General features: G+C 37.9%; 1 protein-coding gene across 2 annotated transcripts; it reads right to left on the bottom strand.

Annotated features, from left to right (window-relative positions):
- Window positions 1-408: 408 nt before the first annotated feature.
- LOC132030379 (probable transcription factor PosF21) lies at window positions 409-17,124 on the bottom strand. 2 transcript variants are annotated; one of them, XM_059420001.1, is made up of 4 exons: window positions 16,575-17,124; window positions 7,245-7,379; window positions 6,439-6,521; window positions 409-946 (listed from the first exon to the last, which is right to left on the bottom strand). In XM_059420001.1, the coding sequence occupies exons 1-4, from the start codon at window positions 16,949-16,951 to the stop codon at window positions 669-671; spliced, it is 873 nt and encodes a 290-aa protein (XP_059275984.1). In that variant the 5' UTR covers window positions 16,952-17,124; the 3' UTR covers window positions 409-668. The 2 variants fall into 2 exon arrangements, 1 of the variants encoding a protein (XP_059275984.1); XR_009408036.1 differs by lacking the exons at window positions 409-946; window positions 16,575-17,124 and adding an exon at window positions 9,176-9,425 and having other exon boundaries at window positions 6,519-6,551; window positions 7,247-7,379.
- Window positions 17,125-19,067: the final 1,943 nt, after the last annotated feature.

Below are 19,067 nucleotides of genomic sequence, written 5' to 3'. Positions count from 1 at the left end.
TAGTAGTCTTTCGGAAGCAGTAGTCTGCGCTTGTAGGAGTAAGCGTCTAACGTCTGTACTACTACCCTGCACCACGATGTGGGATTTCACTGGGTTGTTGTTGTTGTTGTTGGTTCATGGGATAAGGTAGATATCCAAGATTAAGTTTGAGATTCAATTTATATTTTATTTGGTTGAAGGTACAACTAATTCCAAGATAAATTTATACCTCAAACTTGATGTCATTTTATGCCACTTGAGAGGTGGGATAAATTAGTCCAAAAATTATAATCGCAGGACTATATCCCGAAATAACTTTGTCCGTGAACCAAACGACTCCTACGAGTTGAGCCTCATGGTTCCAGGAAAGCTTTTGCAATATTACCAAGGAAACATTTGGCTCCATTGTTGAGCTTTGGCAACCAGCTGTAAGACGAACAGATGATAAACACTGAAAGAAACTGCAGTTGCTTAGTGTTTTAGATACAAAACGAACTAATACTAAAGACACTAGTCATATGAAGCAGTCCTTGTTGAATACGACAATATGCAAAACAAGTACGGCTAGACGATTTCAACTGCAACATCACTAAGACCCTAGGAAGCACTAAAATGCAGGAGCAGCTGATGAAAGACAATCAACGATGAGCTATATGACATCATCAGGACTCGAGCGTACACTTAACTCTTCATTGCCTGCAGTTTTCAATCCCTTCTGATCTCAGAAGAATGGTCATCTTTAGCAGATGAACCTGAACTTGCTGCAACTGCTGCTGGTGAGAATGTATCTGGAGCTGTTGAAGCTGTTGTACAGTCGATAATGCATGCATTGCATGGTTCTTAGAGTAAACTTGCTGATTGCTTCCAATGGAAGCTGGAAAGTTCATCACTGATCCAGCATTTGCTATGTCTTGGCCAGTTAGCACTCTGAGATGTTGCATCTCCTCCGCTAGTGCATCATACAACGCTACATAGACCGGAAAAGAAAAAAGAACAAAAAGAGAGAACTTTAGAACAATGTCAAATTTATGTCATGCATTTAAGAACCCAAAAAAAGCACTACTGCAAAGTCAGAGAGCAGGGAACACCATACGATTAAGAGGTGATTTATTCATGTATTAAATCCTGCATATACGGTATCATGTTTGGAGCATTCTTTTGCTATTTATAAAATGCAACACCCCCAATATTGTGTTTGATTAGCAATTTAGAATCCCGCATACCTAATACATGTATAAGTTATGAGCAAATTTATGTATTATTTTATGTATTTTGTTTTTTTCCGAGCTGTACATTTCTCACTTGGTAAATTCACCGTTAGTTAAAAAAAAAAAAAAAAAAAAAAACACTAAACCCTGCATAATTAATCCTTGCATTAGTAATACCTTCATAACTCTAACCAATAACCAAATGACCCCTAATCACTAATATAGTCAAGTGGAAGCTCCTAATCATTTGTATTAACGAGGTGCTCAACACATCCACCTCTATTCCTTCAGGGTTCCCCTATGTGTGAATTTTTACAAGACTAAGATGCAGTTTGAGAATAAAAAATTGCTAAAGAAACATGTTGCGCAATCAATGCACAATAGAAATAGTCATATTTTTTCTCCCTCGGAGCAGGAGGGCGGTTTAGAAGTTCAGCCCATTTATTTTTTTTCGTGCACTACCTAGGCTAATTTGGCATTTATTCAGTGACACCCGACATTGTTAAAGCTCAGTCAAACTGCTGGACTTTAATTGACTGAGAAGAGATTGCAAAATCACACAAACAGCTTTATCTTCAGGCTTACTTTCCTTAACACTAATCTTTAAAACTTTCTCTTAAGTAATGTGCTTAATCCAATGGAGAATAATTCAGATCACTTATGCTATAACTTGCCAAGACAACATAATGATGTCACCGAGAAATGAGGTTAAATTTCTTATGTTTTTACACTGCAATAAGACACCCAAAATTATTCATTTAAATTTAGAAGCAGACGAGAGCAAGAATCAACCCAACTAGCTATGAATATTTCAAACTGAATGAAGTCATTCGACTCTAGTCTCATCCACTCCAAAATAGAGAACAATTTACATTAACTTCCAGGATGTACTGCGGGAATACTTGCTCTTCTAATGGTTAAATGGACAAAAAGAAGGTGATGGCACCTATTCCTCATATTTCTCGGGCTAGTAGGTAGTTAACTTGTGTAGATATAAGAAAAAACTTAAGTATCCATGACAATGGAATGGAATTATATTGCAATAGATTTGTCGAAGCCATTGCCAATATTGCTAGGCAGAAGGAAAGGCAGCAGAGAAAGGCTGATGTATTCGTTCGTGTTCGAATAGAGAAAGAAAAAGGAAAAACTTCCATATATTCACAACCCAATTCTCATATAATAAGACTTCCCTTTCCCGCTAAATCGAATGATGAATAAGTTACCCAAGAGTTCATATAAAATGAAATTTTGTGTACACTATGAAGTATTTTATCAGATACTCAAGTAGTTCAGATTGAGAACAAGAAAATAAGCTCCTAGTTGAACTAACTAGCATTTTGAAAGAACTTTAAGTATTTTTAATGACGGTGGTGTCTGAGTCAAGATGCACGCGCACTTCAACTAATTTAGCAATCAGCTTTGCCCAAAAGCATAGGTGTTGGGTAATTCTACCTGATAAGGCTGGAGCAAATGGGCTCACACTTAGTGTTGGTAGCTGAAAGTCAAACTTGGAACGTTCACATTGTTACTCCGATGCCTTAACCAATCAACTATCCTTTGAAACAAAAGTTCTTCAGGGCATTTTACCATACTTTCTTTTATCATTAGCAACAAACCAAGGTCCTGGTTGAGTCAGGATTGCTACGTGTTTTGGAATGGCATTGTCTCTATCTTTAATTTTGACAAAAGTACCTTAATGGGAAGATATGACGGCCTTACACAGTGGGATTGTTGGATTGAATTAGGATTTACGAGAGATGCGCTTAAGCTTTGAAGCAAGGCGCAAACATGTTCAGCATTTCGCCCCGCTTTATGGGCGCTTCAATGTCGTCATCAAGGCTCCAAGGCATATTTTTCCTTGCCAATGAGCATAATCTTGAAGATGCGACAATAATCAATTGATTTTCACTTTATCGTAAAAAAAATTCAATTTCTTTGTCCATATATATGTTATTTATGCTCATTATTATTGATCTTGGACTACACATACATATTTGTATCTTTTTCTCCATTTGCACCTTTTCAATGAAGCTAACGTTTTATTTGCGCTTAAAGCGCAAAGGACCTTAGAGCATTTTGCGCTTTTGTGTTTTGATAACACTGGATTCACGGTGGTTTTCCTGAGTTAACTTGTCAGAATATTAATAACGTTTTCAGTTTTCTATACCGATTATTGTGTTAGTTTCACTCAACAAAATCATTACTTTGTTGAATCATCTCTTTCTTAATGTTGGAATTTAATCTATCGCAAACCCCAGATTACTTTCGAATGTGATAAACTCTTCTTCCTGAGGTGATTTTGGGAATGTTTTCTTAGAATTGGAAAGGGTTACTCCAACTTAAAATCACTTCTTGAGGATATCATGTTTGTTAAAAATACATGCCTATTCAAACTTTTTAGGAAACTAATACCACTTAAGCAAAATAGCACCTAATATACTGGTGCCTATCAAGACAATACAATGTGAATTTTCTGAATAATCAATCCTAGAATGGAATCGCTTGGTTACACAGACAAAAGCTTTTAAAGTTCAAACAGTTGAAGTTTTGAACAAACCAAACCTCCAGAACCAAAACATTATAAACAAAAGAATTCACTTCAATACTGACCATTGTATTGATGAGAAATAGGATGTAAGGTAGAGCAGTTACGATAGGACTACCACTTGGAGCAAATAAGAATGATTCAAGCTTGTGGCAGGGGGTCCTGGATAGGTGTAGTAGTAAATTGGTACCATGGAAGAGACAATATTTATCGTTTGGGGGTAGACTTACATTGATCAATAGTGTGTTGGATGGTATTCCAACTTATTTGATATCACTCTTTAAAATGCCAACAACAATAGAGAAAAAGTTGAATACTATGGGACATAAATTCCAGTGGGAAGGCAATGCGGATAACAAAAATTCCATTTGGTCAGATGGCAGGAGGTAATCAAAGGAAAGAAAGGAGGGGGACTAGGAATGAGGAATCTTAAGGTTACAAAAGCAAAATGGCTGTGGAGATACAATGATAACAATAATAGATTGTGGAAACAATAGATTGATGCCAAGTATGGTAGGAAGGACATATGGGCTCCTCGCGTGGTTCAGTCTTCTTCAAAGGGGGGAGTGTGGAGCACAATCAGCAAGTTATGGAGTGAATACAATCAATTCGTGAAACTGAAATTGGGGAATGGTAATCATATTAAATTTTGGTCAGATATATGGTTGGGAAGTGAAAGTTTTCGATCAAAATTTCCTTCTCTGTATAATTGCTGCACAAACAAGAGTGGAAGTGTATGCACAAACAAGAGTGGAAGTGTATCAGAATTCTAAATAGTTGATTTTAAGGAGGCCTCAATGATTGGGAAGTTGATGATTTTGCTCAATGGATGCAATTGGTGGACACTGTTAGTCTGGAAGATAACAAGAGAGACTCTTTAATCTGGACAGCAAACAATGATGGTATCTTCACTGTTAATATTTGATCCACCAGATTGGCAAAAGATCACTGTTAAAGTAGCTTTTTTTGGTTGGATTGCAGTCAACCTTGTTTAACTCATAGAAGTTTGAAGAAAGGAATCACTCTTTGTAATAGGTGCTACATGTGTCAACCAGTCAATCATCTATTAATTTATTGCTATAATTTGGGAGTTTGTGAATTTCCATGGTGTAAAGTGGGCAATGCCTTCTAGTGTGAAGAGCCTGTTGGATTCATGGCAACACCAAGGGATGGGTAAAGCTCAAAAACTAGTTTGGAGAACAATTCTGCTGTGTGTGTTCTGGACAATATGGCTGGAAGGAACAGGATTTGCTTTGAAAGGAAAAGGCAGCACGTATCTAGGATTAAGAATAGTTGCTTAATAAATTTGTATTTTTGGTGTAAAAGACAAGTTATGGAAAATATGGAGCAATATATGAATTTCTAGAGGAGATTGGGGTTTGTAGTTTCCCTGGTATGGCAGGGGCTGTTCTTGTTGTACTTTCTCTTTGGTACAATAAAGGGTAAAGGGTCAAAATACCCCTCTACTTTAGGAAAGGGCTAAAAATATTCCATTACAAATTTGGGTCAAAAATACCCCTCCTGTCATTAAGTTTTCAAATATATCCCTAAAATCCCCAAAATAATCCGATTTCATTTTTAAACCTCGCTCCATTTAAACCCGACCCAACTAAATAAAAAACCCATTTTTTGGCTCCAAATGTAGGACTTGGGAACATGTTGGTCGCATATGGGTTTTTTATGTAGTTGGGTCGGGTTTAAATGGAGCGGGTTTAAAAATGAAATCGGGTTATTTTAGGAATTCCGTCAAGACAGGGATATATTTAAAAACTTTAATAACGGGAAGGGTATTTTTGACCCAAATTTGTAATGGAGGATATTTTTAGTCCTTTTCCCAAAGTAGAGAGGCATTTTTTACTCTTTTCCCTTTAATAAAATTTACCTTATCAAAAAAAAAATTTCAATTCGCAGACTTCACTTCGAGTTATTGCAATGCATGTAATATTTTAATTGCAAAAGATTGTTTAATTCTTGAGTCAACCAGTTCTAATATAAGTTTGGCTTTCTAAGGTCAACTGATTTTGGAGTTGCCTTAATTTATGTGCTTATGAGCATAAGTAGAAAACTATGGAAATACTGCATTAGTTTAACCATAGAAGTCAATCTGACATTCACTGTGAAGCTGAAGAGGTATTTCAACTTTGATTTCGCTCAACTTTCTCCATAAATAAATAGTGTATTTGGCCAAGCTTCTAACATAGCTTATCTTGAAAAATATTTTTTTCGAAAGTGTTTTTCAAAAAAGTACTTTTGGTGGGAAGCAGTTTGTGTTTGGCTAATCAATTTGAAAAACACTTTTGAGCAACAATTAGTGTTTGGCTACCTTTTCAGCTGCTCAAAAACAGCTTCTGCTTCTACTTAAAAGTACTTTTTCTTCTCCTAAAAGCTTGGCCAAACACCTCAACTTTGACAAAAAAAGCACCAGTTTTGGCCTTGGAGAAGCGAGGCCAAATATGCTATAAATAGACTTGATAACCACCACCAAAAATTTGCACGCAATCTAAATAGTAACCCTATTTGAATTAGAATGAATTATTTGAACTTATAGATTTGAAGAGGACGTTGATAGAACGGAAACATTTTCCAGAAAAATCACAGAGTTGGAGAGAGAGGGGAAGAACTATTCAACATCCAAAGTAAGAGCAAGAGATGAAAAAAACTAGTCAGCTAATGGGAGGGAAGACGATGGCATGTTTAGTTTCTTACCGACTTGCAAGTGCACCTGTTGTTCCATTGTTTGCAACTGCAGTTTAAGTTCACTGTTTTTCGCAGCCAGACCATTTGTTACTGTTTTTCGCAGCCAGACCATTTGTATCACTCTGTTCCATATGGAAAACAAATGCAGATATTTCAAAATCCAGCTTTTATATGCATGTATTAGACATAAGAGAAACAAAATAAGTTGAATACATATTTATGTATGTACATTCATATGCAGATATTGCATATACAAGACCAAGCAAACAAAGATTTACTTATGTCCATCTCTTCAATCACACTTAGGAGTGGCCAACGGGTGGGTCGGATGGATATGGGCGGTCAAAAACCGGTTAAACAGAAAAGGATAAAATATGTGACCCGCCCATACTAAACAGGGACAAAAAATGGGTTAAAAGATGGATAATATGGATATGGCTTCAGGACAGTGAGTTGATAACACAAGTTAAAAGCCAAAACAAGCTTAGACTCCCAGAAAGCAAGAACTTATTAAAAATAACAAGCAGGCAAATGACTTTTGATAATATGGATATCCAAATTATCTATCTGGATATCCATTTTTTAGTGGATAATATCCATATTTGATCTACTTTTAAAAAGTCGGCTATCCAACCCATATCTAATGGGTCAGATTGAATAGTTACTTGTTTTTTTAACCATTTTGCCAGCCTAATCACACTCAACCCTGTTCCTTAAAAACCCTTTGTTTTAGATGGTAACAAACACCCGTTCCTTAAAAATTAAAAGAATAGAGGAGAAAAGGGAACTGCATAGCTGTGCAAGCTCTGATATATACCTGCAACAATGTCAATTGAGCAAACATAGGAGTCGCTTCAGTTTGCAGAGCTTGCACTTTCCTCTCGAGCTCTGTTATATATCTGATTTTCTTTTCCTTTGATCTCACAGCTGCCAGCCTGTTTGCCATAATCCTGTAGCATAGCAATTTTTAAGACATTAAGCTTGTTATCGAGGCAAAAGGGGTTTCTATACCTAGCTTCAAGCATAAGAAGATACTTCAGCAAGCAAACAGAAAATTCTCCGGTTGAACTAAAGAGAATTAAGACGCTGAATACAGATGTTTTGAGTTAATAGTTTGCTTTAAGAGCACCAGTCAGATGGCAGAGAAAGTTAAGAAACCCAGAATAAATAGCAATATATACAACATGCAGTAAACAGATACCACACAAGAACTGTTCATAATTCTAAGGTATCCTAGAACAGTTAGCTTCAGACTAACAACCCACAATGCAACTTACAAACCGAGCACCAGAGCGTACCATGCCTACAGAACTAATATTAAGAAAATAGGATGTCATATGAAAAAGGATTTCAGAAAACCTAATAGAACTTTCTACTGAACCATAGTTGCCCAATATCATATTATGTCACTTATACACAATAGCCAGATTGTGCCAACACCCCTAGCTGATGGAAATGGTGTCAGACACTTGTGATGTGCATACGAGGCTTATGGATACCCACCCAATTGGGTTGAGATCAGACAGAAAAAATCTCTCTTGGTGCGCATTGTCTCAGACTCTTTAGACATAATCATCCCTGTATATTGATACAGAAGATTTCAGCTACAGACAGGAATACAATATATGCATCAATAAATGCATGGCATAGCATGTTGTAACTAATTCTTGCCCCAACAGTTATGGCCTTATGGATCGCTATCATTCAACGGAACAGTACTCTCATGTTTTCGGTTATCCAGACTTTCCAGTTTAACCAGTTGTCTGAGATCTAGAGTCATGTTCCATGAACTTGCTAGTTGTCTAGTCACATTTTCTGATGTCAGTTAATTTTAGGCACATCAGATGAAAATATGTTCCACATCAATTTTTGTTCTACCATAAAATCTAAAAAATAAACTTGTCCACTATTGATATTTATTTTGATCTTGCTCTCTCAATTTTTCTGATGTCAGTGTCCACATCAGATGAAAAATAAATCTTCAATTTATGTACAAAAACAAAAAAAATAAAATAATAATAACTCTTTTTCTTTTTTTTCTAATTCCAGAGGGAATGAATATAAATACATCTTCAACATAGAACTAAGAACAACATCATTATTACCTCTTGTAACCATTGAAATTCTTGAAATAAGTATTAACGAAGAACCTATATTTTATCCACCAGTGAGTGAACTCAGTTCAGCAAAAAAAAATTCACAACTCAATCCAGCAATTGACTCGGGCGAAATCAGATCTACCTCTTTAGTATAAACTCATTTCCAACGAATTGATTAAACAGAACTAACTCAGTTTTCCCTTTCTTCAGTAAATTTAACATCATTCATGAACAATGGAAAACATAGATTTCCAATCAACCAAGCTAAACAATTTTGAACTAAGATGAAAAAAAGCAAACAGGAGCTGAAAACGGATGAGTAATCCGATTATGTAAAGGAAAATCAGAACTATCTCATCTGAATATGATTTTACTCATTCAATTGAGAGATACACACAAAAAATACCAAATTTATTCTACTAGATTCTGCAAAGAGAAAGGAAGAAACTGAGGCAGAGAGACATGCGACACAATTGAGTATAAAAAATCTTATGCCTATATCATCTATAAGGTGGAATCGACAGTTGAATTAATGCAAATGATTATCGATGGAACACAAACCTAACTATGATCTAAATAACAAGAAAGGAAAAGAATTGATGCAGCCACATTTTACCAAATGCAGCCACATAAATTAATAGATTTACCTTTTAATCAATGAGATCAGTCTCAATATGGATCAAATGTTTTGAACCCTACAACTCAAGTTCTTGCTTACTGATAAGGAAGAGGCTTATAAATTGAGTGAGTATTCTTAGGGCGCATCGTGAAACACATTGCTTTCATCGCCCAAGAAAGAAGAGAGCACATTGTTTTTATCGCCCAAGGGTGGTATGCACACACGTGTCGCCGCTTCTGACATATGGATGACGGCAGCAAAAACAGGTGATATTTGTATGTGGATGATGTCACATGGAAAGTGAGGTGTTCTGGGAAATTTTCTTACAACTAATTACGGACAATATTTTAGTATTAATTCCTTTCCTGCCTCCAGTTTTTCTTCCAAGGAATAAGAGGGCTTCCGATTACTTTTGATTAAGTTCTTTAACATAATTCACAAACCAGTGAATAATAGTTGCATTTGATTAGTTCATCCATCAGACAGAAATGCTGCAAATCTTTTTTATAACCAAGAAATCTTGAGGGGCCGCTTGGTGCATGGTTCTAAACTCGGTGAATAATGGACCCATCCCTCTACCCTTCTCCATAAAAAAGGTTGTGGTAATTCAGCACATAGAATATGAATCTTAACACAGATTATATGATGAAATTGACAAAAGGGCTTGGTTAGAATAAGAGAGAAAATACGTACGAAATATTTGTCCTAACACAAAACAATCAGCTTTTGCCAAGCTCCAGAATGTAACTTCACCCTTCGCGAAAACAACAAGTAAACAACTAGAAATAACTGCCCCGTTTCATATGTACGTAACCTAGTTATAGCCTTTATTTCTTATTCTCTTTCCTTTTATTTATCCTATTTATTTTGTTAGTCTATATTCACGGCACATTGCTTACCTTTCGCCTTCCATTTCCTCTTTTCACCTTTCTTGGTTAATTGAAATTTGTGCGAACAGGGTCAAGAAGTCCTAAAACATAGACGAACGAATAAAGTTTTGGAGAAATGGAAACTAGATAGTGAAGCAAAAGGAAGAAACTCTCTGAAACTTTTCATTTTTCTTTTCAATTATCGCCTGCTATTATCATTCTAGAGATGATCATATTGCAATTAAGCTCGTTAATTGTAGATTATTAGAAATATCCACCATGGGGTTGTGCTTCCAGATTAATTATACCACCATGAAGTTCATTATCGGTTTATTGTTGGTATTCTCCCCGTTTTCTTCATGTTGAGGAGTGTTCCTGACAGATCAATTGAAGAGCATAACTTCAAATAGAATGAACACAAATTTTAATTTGTTGGTCTTTGTTTTCTTCTTATTTTAATTATTCCTAGTCTATAATTTTATACTCAGCTCGTTATATGGGATACATAATTCATCTATTGAATTAGCCCACTAGGTAGTGTGTTTCGGCACTACAAAATTGGGCCGTGCAGAGAACAACATAATGAAATATAAATATATCCCTCCATTTCAGTTTGTCTGTCTGATTGTGACTTGGCACGGAGTTTAAGAAAATAAAGAATTTTTTTAATCTTGTAGTCTTAAATTAAAGATATGTAGAATGTACCAAAATTTCTTTTAATCTTATGGTCTTAAACATGCCATATGGAAAGTTGGAACTAAAAAGTTGTCAAAAAAGGAAGGTATTCTTTTTTAAATGAACTTTGGATTTTGTTTTACAACCGCCCGAAGCGCGGGTAGATATACTAGTTGCCTTATAAAGCCAGGTAATATTCACCTATCTCATTTAGTGCTTCACTATTTATTCAGCTCTCTCCACAGAATAACACTAGTGTTTCTCATCTGCAACCCCCACCCCCAAACCCAAGAAAACATCTGAAACTATGGTTTTGTTTTTATATCTTCTCCCTTTTTGTTATCAAGGTTTTTGTATCCTCTCTTTTTATCCTACGCTCCCAGCCTTCCATCTCATACAAAATTTGCCATTCTTACCTAGAGAGGACTGACATTGGTAGTTAGATGTCCTTCCATCAATCAAGGCCAAGATAAGCTAATACCAAGGGATCCAAACAGATGTTTTTCTGCTTTTTAGTTCTTAAAGGTAAACTTGTGCACGCGTAACTATATTCAACTTCTTAAGGAGAAGGGACAGCAGAGAACTAGAAAAAGATGTTGGGGAAATTAAAGTATCAAGCTAATATGAGAGAAAAATACTTCTATTACTTTCAAGAATAGAAATAAGAGACATACAAGCTCTAACAAAAACTCAAAAAAAACCTCACAAATCTCTCAAGGATATTACACAACTCTTCTTGGTTGTGCTGTGATGATCTAATATTTGCTTATAGAAAGCTTTACAAGCTTCTCTATTTATAGGACCAAAACTAGGTAGGAGGAAGCTAGGAGGAAGGTGTGAGGAAGCTTGGAGGAAGCTTCAATGGTTGGTGAGAGGAAGGGACTCCTAGGTGTGAGGAAGCATCCCTTGTCATTCATAGGTTTAGAGGAAGCTTCATAGAAATTGCTAGGAGTTGAATTCTTCAATTTGCTTGTAACTGGATATGTCCTGGAAATTGAATTCTTCAATTCTCCCCTTCCAGGCATATTCAGAACAAGCATCCCGACTATGTCTCCGCATAGTTCTAGCTTATCTCGTGTCACCACCTTTGTCGCATGTCCGATGGATTCTCCTTGTGTTGATCTTCACTAGTCTCAACAGCTTGTTGATCAATCGTCTCGCGTATCCAAGATACCGAACATCAATATGTTTTGTACGGAATGAATGATACATGGAGTTCTTGCTCAAGTCTAGAGCACTCGACCGTCACAATGTATCTTGTACTCTTTCTCGCCGGATCCCAAGTTCTTGGAGATAGCGCTTTAGCCACAACATTTCTTTACCGCCCGCAAAGCGCAATGTATTCTCGCTTCGTTGTAGATAAAGCGACACACTTCGCAATCTTGATTGCCGTGAAATAGCTCCCCCTGCAAAAGTGTAGATATATCCTGAAGTAGATTTTCTACTATCAATATCTCCGGCCATATCAAAGATCTGTATAGCCTTCCAAGACTGGATCAGCTCCACCGTAGCAAAGACATAACTTCGTGGTACCCTTCAAGTATCTGAGAATCCATTTGACTGCCTCCCAATGCTCCTTCCCGGGTTTAGAGAGAAACCGACTCACCGTACCCACCGCATGAGCGATATCCGGCCGCGTGCATACCATGGCATACATCGTACTTCCAACCGCCGAAGAATAGGGCACCGCCGACATCTCCCCGATCTCTTCCTTGATGTGGGACATGTTCTTTTGCTCAACTTGAAGTGATTCGCAAGTGGAACACTAACGGTTTGGTATTATTCATGTTGAATCTCTCAAGTACCCGTTCAATGTACTTCTCGAGATAGCCATAACTTGCGATTCTTCCCGTTCTCGAGTGATTTGCATCCCAAGAATTTGTTGAAGCCTGGCCCTAAGTCTTTCATATCAAAAGACTTAGAGAGTTCTTTCTTTAGTTGGTTTATCTTCATTGGGTCTTTCCCAACGATCAACATGTCGTCTACATATAGTAAGAAAGCAATGAAGGTACCGTCCGGAAGTCTCTTGATGTATACACACTCATCCGCGTAGTCTTCTTGTAGCCTTGACTCTTCATGCATGAGTCAAACTTCTTATTCCACTGCCTTGGTGCCTGCTTCAAACCATACAAGCTTTTAGATAGCTTGCACACGAGATTATCACTTGAAACCTCAAAACCTTCTGGCTGCTGCATATAGATTTCTTCTTTCAAATCTCCGTGAAGAAATGCTGTCTTCACATCCATCTGCTCAAGCTCCAAGTTCATACTTGTCGCCAAGCCAAGTATAACTCGGATTGAGGTCATCTTGACAACTGGTGCAAAGATCTCATCAAAGTCAATTCCTTTCTTCTGCTGGAACCCTTTGACAACCAACCGAGCTTTGTGTTTCACCACTTGTCCGCTTGCATCCTTCTTTAACTTGAACACCCATTTGTTTCTCGCGTCTTCTTCCCTTTCTAAGTTCTACGATCTCATAAGTTTGATTTTTTCTCCGCAGATTCTAACTCATCCCCGCATTGCTATCAGCCATTTTGCTTTATCCTTATGAGACATCGCTTCTTGAAAACTCTCCGTTCTCCATCTTCGCAAGCAAAAGGTATTCGTACGACGAGTACCTTTTTGACGGTATATGGCCTCGTCGTATCTACGAGCAAATGGAGCCATCCGAGAAGAACTACCATCATCCGTGTCGTGTGATGGTTCCGTGAGGCGGGTTGTGGCTCCCCTTGCTCAAGACTCTCTTCTGTCTCCTCATCTTCTTCTGCTTCTGAGTTTTCTTCTGGCACTTCGTCATTATTTCTCAAGAACAATTCTGGTGCTTCATTTGAAACTTGAGCACCCTCATTTGACTTCGAGACATCGTGGATTTTTCAATGTCTTCTATTGTCGATTTTCGTGAAACACAACGTCCCTCGCTTCGATCACTTTTTTTTCCTTAGATCCCATAACTCGTATCCAAACTCTTCATTTCCGTAGCCAATGAAAATGCATGGGATAGTTCTCGCATCAAGCTTCGTCCGAGCTCTTTGGATACATGCGCATATGATGAACACCCAAATACTCTAAGATGCGAGTATGTAGGATCCTTACCGTCCATAGCCTCTCCGGAACTTCAAAGTTGAGTGGTACCGAAGGTGATCGGTGATGAGATAACATGTGGTATTGACTGCTTCTCCCCAAAATGGCTTTGGAAGTTTAGCCATATTCAGCATGCTCCGGACACGCTCCATGATAGTCCGGTTCATTCTTTCAAAGAACGCCATTGTGCTGAGGGGTGCGTGGTACTGACTTCTCATGTCGAATGCCATATGCTCTGCAATATGCATTGAACGCCTTAGAAGTATACTCGCCTCCATTATCAGATCGGAGACATTTCAGCTTCTTTCCTGTTTCACGTTCCACCAAGACGTGAAATGACTTGAAGCACTCGAACACCTGGTCTTTCGTCTTCAGGAAATACACCCACACTTTCCGAGAAGCATCATCGATAAAAGTCAGAAAATATCTACTTCCACCGAGTGATTCAACCTCCATAAGACCACGTACATCGAGTGTACCAAACTTAACAACTCGATCTTTTTGTTGAAGTGAAATTAAATGATACTCGTGTTGCTTACCAAATAGACAATGATTGCAAGGAAATAAGCAGCAGTTCTTGTCAACATTGATAAGATTCTTCTTCATCAAGGTAGTCAACCCTTTCTCGCTCACGTGGCCGAGTCTCTCGGTGCCATAAATCCCGAGAAGCCTCCTCCGCAAATGTCGAGGCCGTTCGTACAAATTCTCAAATGCGTTTTGTACAATGTGCCACAAACATGTCCTCGAGCAATTGTCAAAACGCCCTTGACATTTTCCACGTGCCTCGCTAAAATGGTTTTCATACCCTTGTTTGTCAAGAGATACCACCGACAGAGATCGAGCCGAAGATCCGGCACATGTCCGACATCCTTCAAAGTGATTGTGCTCCCGTACCTATCTTTATTTGTATATCACCAATTCCGCTATTCCGCAGGAACCGGACTACCCATCTTCACCGCTCCAAAGTCTCCAAATTTTGTATGTCGTGAAGTAGTACCGTGGGGAGTTACGTGGTAGGATGCGCATCTACCACCCATTCCGTGTCTTCTTCGAGACGTGAAGGCATGTCTCATCATGGGTAGCAAGCATGCTACATCACCCGAGATTGTGACGAGCGCTTCACCACCCTTGTTCTTCGGTCGAGAACTCGCTTCTTGCCTTGCTCCTCTAGCCATTTGTAGCAATTCTTCTTCACGTGACCCTCTATACCGCAATGGTGGCAGTATAAGAAGGTTTCCGCCATCCGATGATCTCCCCGACTTTTTGCCTCTACTTTGCCATTTTCCTCATCGTTTCTTTGTTGTTTTCCTTGTGATCTTCCTCGATTCTCCGTCACAAGTGGCACGAGTCCGATCCGTGCTCATGTCTTTCCTTCTTGCCTCTTCATTGAACAATGCATCCTTGACCACGTACACGGTAAGTTTGCCATCTGGGGCTGAGTTGCTGAGAGTAACAACTAGTGTTTCCCAACTATCAGGAAGGGAACTAAGAAGTAGTAGAGATTGCATTTCGTCTCCAAGTGGCATTTCTACACAAGATAATTGATTTACCGTACTGGAACTCACCGGTATGTTCGGCAACGTACGTTCCACTTTTGAGCTTCATATCGACAAGGCGTCTCATCGGGGGCCTTGTTCCGAGCGGTCTTGGCCTGGTACATGTCTTCCAACTTCTTCCAAAGGGCATAAGCGTCGATTTCTTTTGTGCAACGTGGTGGAAGACACTATGGTCAATCCATTGTCTGATTTGACCAATAGTTTTTCTATTAATTTTCTTCCACTCTATTGACTTGGGCGGGTCGATTAATACCCTTCACTCTATCGATCAAAAGGTCTTTACAACCGAGGAAATCTTCCATCCGAGGTTTCCACAACAGCCGTGTAGTTGGTAGCCGTGAGCATAATCATAGCTCCAGAAGATGAAGTTGACTCGTCAATGGTCATTTTTCACCTTCTGAATAATTTTCAAAAAAAATTGAGGGACCAAACTGCAATTTTTCAAAATTACAAAACTGACCGGTAACGTGGCAGCTGATGCAGGAGCACCAAGGTAATTCTTTTCTGATGTGGAAGTTCAGACTATGCTGCAACCACAGAGCATACTCAGACAGAACCTTGGCTCTGATACCACTTGTTGGGGAAATTAAAGTATCAAGCTAATATGAGAGAAAAATACTTCTATTACTTTCAAGAATAGAAATAAGAGACATACAAGCTCTAACAAAAAACTCTAAAAAAAAAAAAAAAACACCTCACAAATCTCTCAAGGATATTACACAACTCTTCTTGGTTGTGCTGTGATGATCTAATATCTGCTTATAGAAAGCTTTACAAGCTTCTCTTTATAGACCAAAACTAGGTAGAGGAAGGTAGGAGGAAGGTGTGAGGAAGCTTGGAGGAAGCTTCAATGGTTGGTGAGAGAGGAAGGTGACTCCTAGGTGTGAGGAAGCATCCCTTGTCATTCATAGGTTTAGAGGAAGCTTCATAGAAATTGCTAGGAATTGAATTCTTCAAAACTCACCACCAATCAAACACTAATTAATTCCAACAAACACAGAAAGTTTTCATTTAACAAACAACATTGCAGCATAATATCTAGATCATATTAGGATGTTCACAGTTTTAGCCACCCACCTCTTCCGTTTTCAGTTCCCAAAACTACACATAAGGATTTTATCTCATGCAGGAAAACTATTATAGAAGCAAATCCAATGGTTGGTCAAGCTATAATACTGGTTAAATAGAGAATAATGTCAAAGACAGCAAATGATGAGGAGCAACAAAACTTTCATTTAGAGACTTACTTCTTAGCACGTCTCGGATCTTTAAGAGCGAGCTCAGCTAGCTTTGCTGCTGACTTGGCTTTCTTAATCTCAGCTGCAGAAGGCTCTTCTCTGCCCGAAATAAGCATCTCACTGGCATTGTCAGTCCTCGAAGGTGTTAAAGCTGCCGCTGAAGATGACTCACCGACTTGGAATGAAGAGTTAAACTTATCCAAGTCAAGATACATAGAGACGAAATCCTCCTCAGTCTCATCCGAAAGAGATTGTCCATCCAGTCCACTGACTACACCACGATCGCTATCAAAACTTATATCATCAGGAAGCATAAACATCTCTGAAGGAGCATGTCGATGACCCAAATTCTTAGGTGGGTTGTCGAGCATTTGGCTAATATCCATGTTTCAAGTTTTCCACCACCTTAATTGTCTTCAAACACTAGAAATCTGAATATAAAAAGCTTAACAGAACCAAAACTGGAAAGTGATGACTTGTTTCCTTCTAAAGGCAAGAACTCTCAAGTTGAAAATAACAACTCACAACACAAAACTTGCTTTCTTCAAAATATATGAAATGCACCTGAAATGAAAAATTGGGAAATAAAGATTGGATCTTTAATAAGCAGAAATGTTATTCATCAAGAATCCAAAAATAGAACAGCAAGAATACGCCCAGAATGCAATATATCCAATGTTTTTCTTTAGAGGTAATGATCAAAAACACACCTAAACTATCATTTTTCCGCGAGTTTCACGCCAGTTGTTCTCTTTTCCGACATGAATTATCACCATCAATGTATTAAAACACACCTAGTTGATACAAATCAGCTTAGAGGTATGTTTTAATACTTAGATGTTAGACTCGTGAAAAAGTGATCATTCAGGTGTGATTTTGACCATTTAACTCCTTTCTTTACGAAATTTTAGGCAAGCCAAAGAGGAAAAATAACAAAGCGAAGATGACCATCTTCTAAACGGGAAAAAGAAGAAGAGAAAAACAGCTTAAAGAAAAGGTAAATTCTTACGGCTTAAACAAGAACGAATAAACAAAGGGAATCAAGCAGCTTTTCAGATGGCCAGAGAGAAATGGAGACGATACATATTTTGAGAGAGAGACCGTGCGTTTATAGTGACGAGAAGGGAAGTGTGAGAAGTTATTAAACAAAAATTGACTTAAATAGTCAAAAACATACTGTCATTTTTTTCACAAGTTTCATACCTAAAGCTCGTTTGGTACGCGTACTAAATTATCCAGGAATTGTAATTCTGTAATTATAGCCTTAGGACTAATTTATCTATCTAGGAAGTGAAATAAAATAATTTCAAATTTAATGGGATAAGGTGGGATATATACAGAAATTAAGTTTGGGCTTCATTTCATGGTTGAAGCTAAAGTAGCTTCGTTGGAAGTAACAGAAAGAAAAGCAACGATTGGAGTGGGAGAGTCAGAGTCGAAAAGATTATTCCTCACTTCTTTCTCTCATTCACAACCGTGCATGAGACTTTCATCTCACACGGCTCCTAAGAGAGGAGAACCTATTTTCTTTCTTTTTTCATTACCTTCCTCACGCATGCATAAGACCGAATCCATTCGATACCTTATACCGGGTACCAAACGATCCCTAACTATTAGTTGTCCATTACCCTATATGAACTATCACTATTTATATATTAAAACACATCTCGAGGCAGATTAGGTCAATTATCAGTTGTTCCATCTTCCAACTTGAACTATCACCTAGATGTATTTAAATACATAAAAAGTGATAGTTCAGGTAGAAATAGAGAACAATTTATAATTCAGGTGTGAAACTTGTAAAAAAAGTAATAGCACAGTTTTTTTTTTTTTATTATTATTATTTTTTTTTTTTTTTTACCATTATCTCAAGAAACATTATGGGCACCGGGCACCCTGTTAGCTAATCTAATTTTCTCTTAAAATTGATTTCTCGCTTTTTTTACGATGATATTTCTCTGTGAGGAAAGATTTTGGCTTAACTTTTTAAGAAAAATTATTACTATGGGAGAGAAGGAAAAGAGGATGGAAATATTACATTGGTGCGGTTGATGGAATAGCGGTAGGCATTAGGCCAGTCGATAGAGGTTTAAGTTTACCGCCAAAGAATGTGGTGTAGTGGCCAGTGGGATGGGGTTGTTTCTTCCTTAATCAGAGGTCTTGGGTTCGAGTCCTGGGTATGAAAAATCATTGGCAGGAGCGCTTCCCCCCGAAATGGGCCCTACGCGGCACGAATCCGAATATAATTGGACTATAATGCAAGTACCAGACGCCGGTGAGAAACCAAAAAGATAAAGGTTTAAGTTTTGAAAGAAAGTTAAAAGTTGTTAAAGATAATATATAGCAATTTCATCAATGAATCTATATATATAGCAATTTCATCGATGAATCTATCTATTTATTTTATTTTGAATTTCACTAATGCACTTGCTTATTTCTATTTAATTCAAATGGTATTTGTCGTGATGCTTGGTAGGAGAAAACGTATTTTTTACGGAAAAG

Source organism: Lycium ferocissimum, chromosome 1 (assembly GCF_029784015.1).
Source record: "Lycium ferocissimum isolate CSIRO_LF1 chromosome 1, AGI_CSIRO_Lferr_CH_V1, whole genome shotgun sequence".
In the NCBI taxonomy this organism is placed as follows: domain Eukaryota; kingdom Viridiplantae; phylum Streptophyta; class Magnoliopsida; order Solanales; family Solanaceae; genus Lycium; species Lycium ferocissimum.
Note: the sequence above shows the minus strand (reverse complement) of the source record. Positions and strands in the feature narration are given on the sequence as shown.

Coding starts and splice junctions, on each gene's coding strand:
- LOC132030379 (XM_059420001.1), bottom strand. CDS start 16,951: ATGGATATTAGCCAAATGCTCGACAACCCACCTAAGAATTTGGGTCAT. Junction 7,380..16,574: donor GATCCGAGACGTGCTAAGAA/GTAAGTCTCTAA, acceptor GCTATGCTACAG/GATTATGGCAAACAGGCTGG. Junction 947..6,438: donor ACAGGTGCACTTGCAAGTCG/GTAAGAAACTAA, acceptor CGGTCTATGTAG/CGTTGTATGATGCACTAGCG.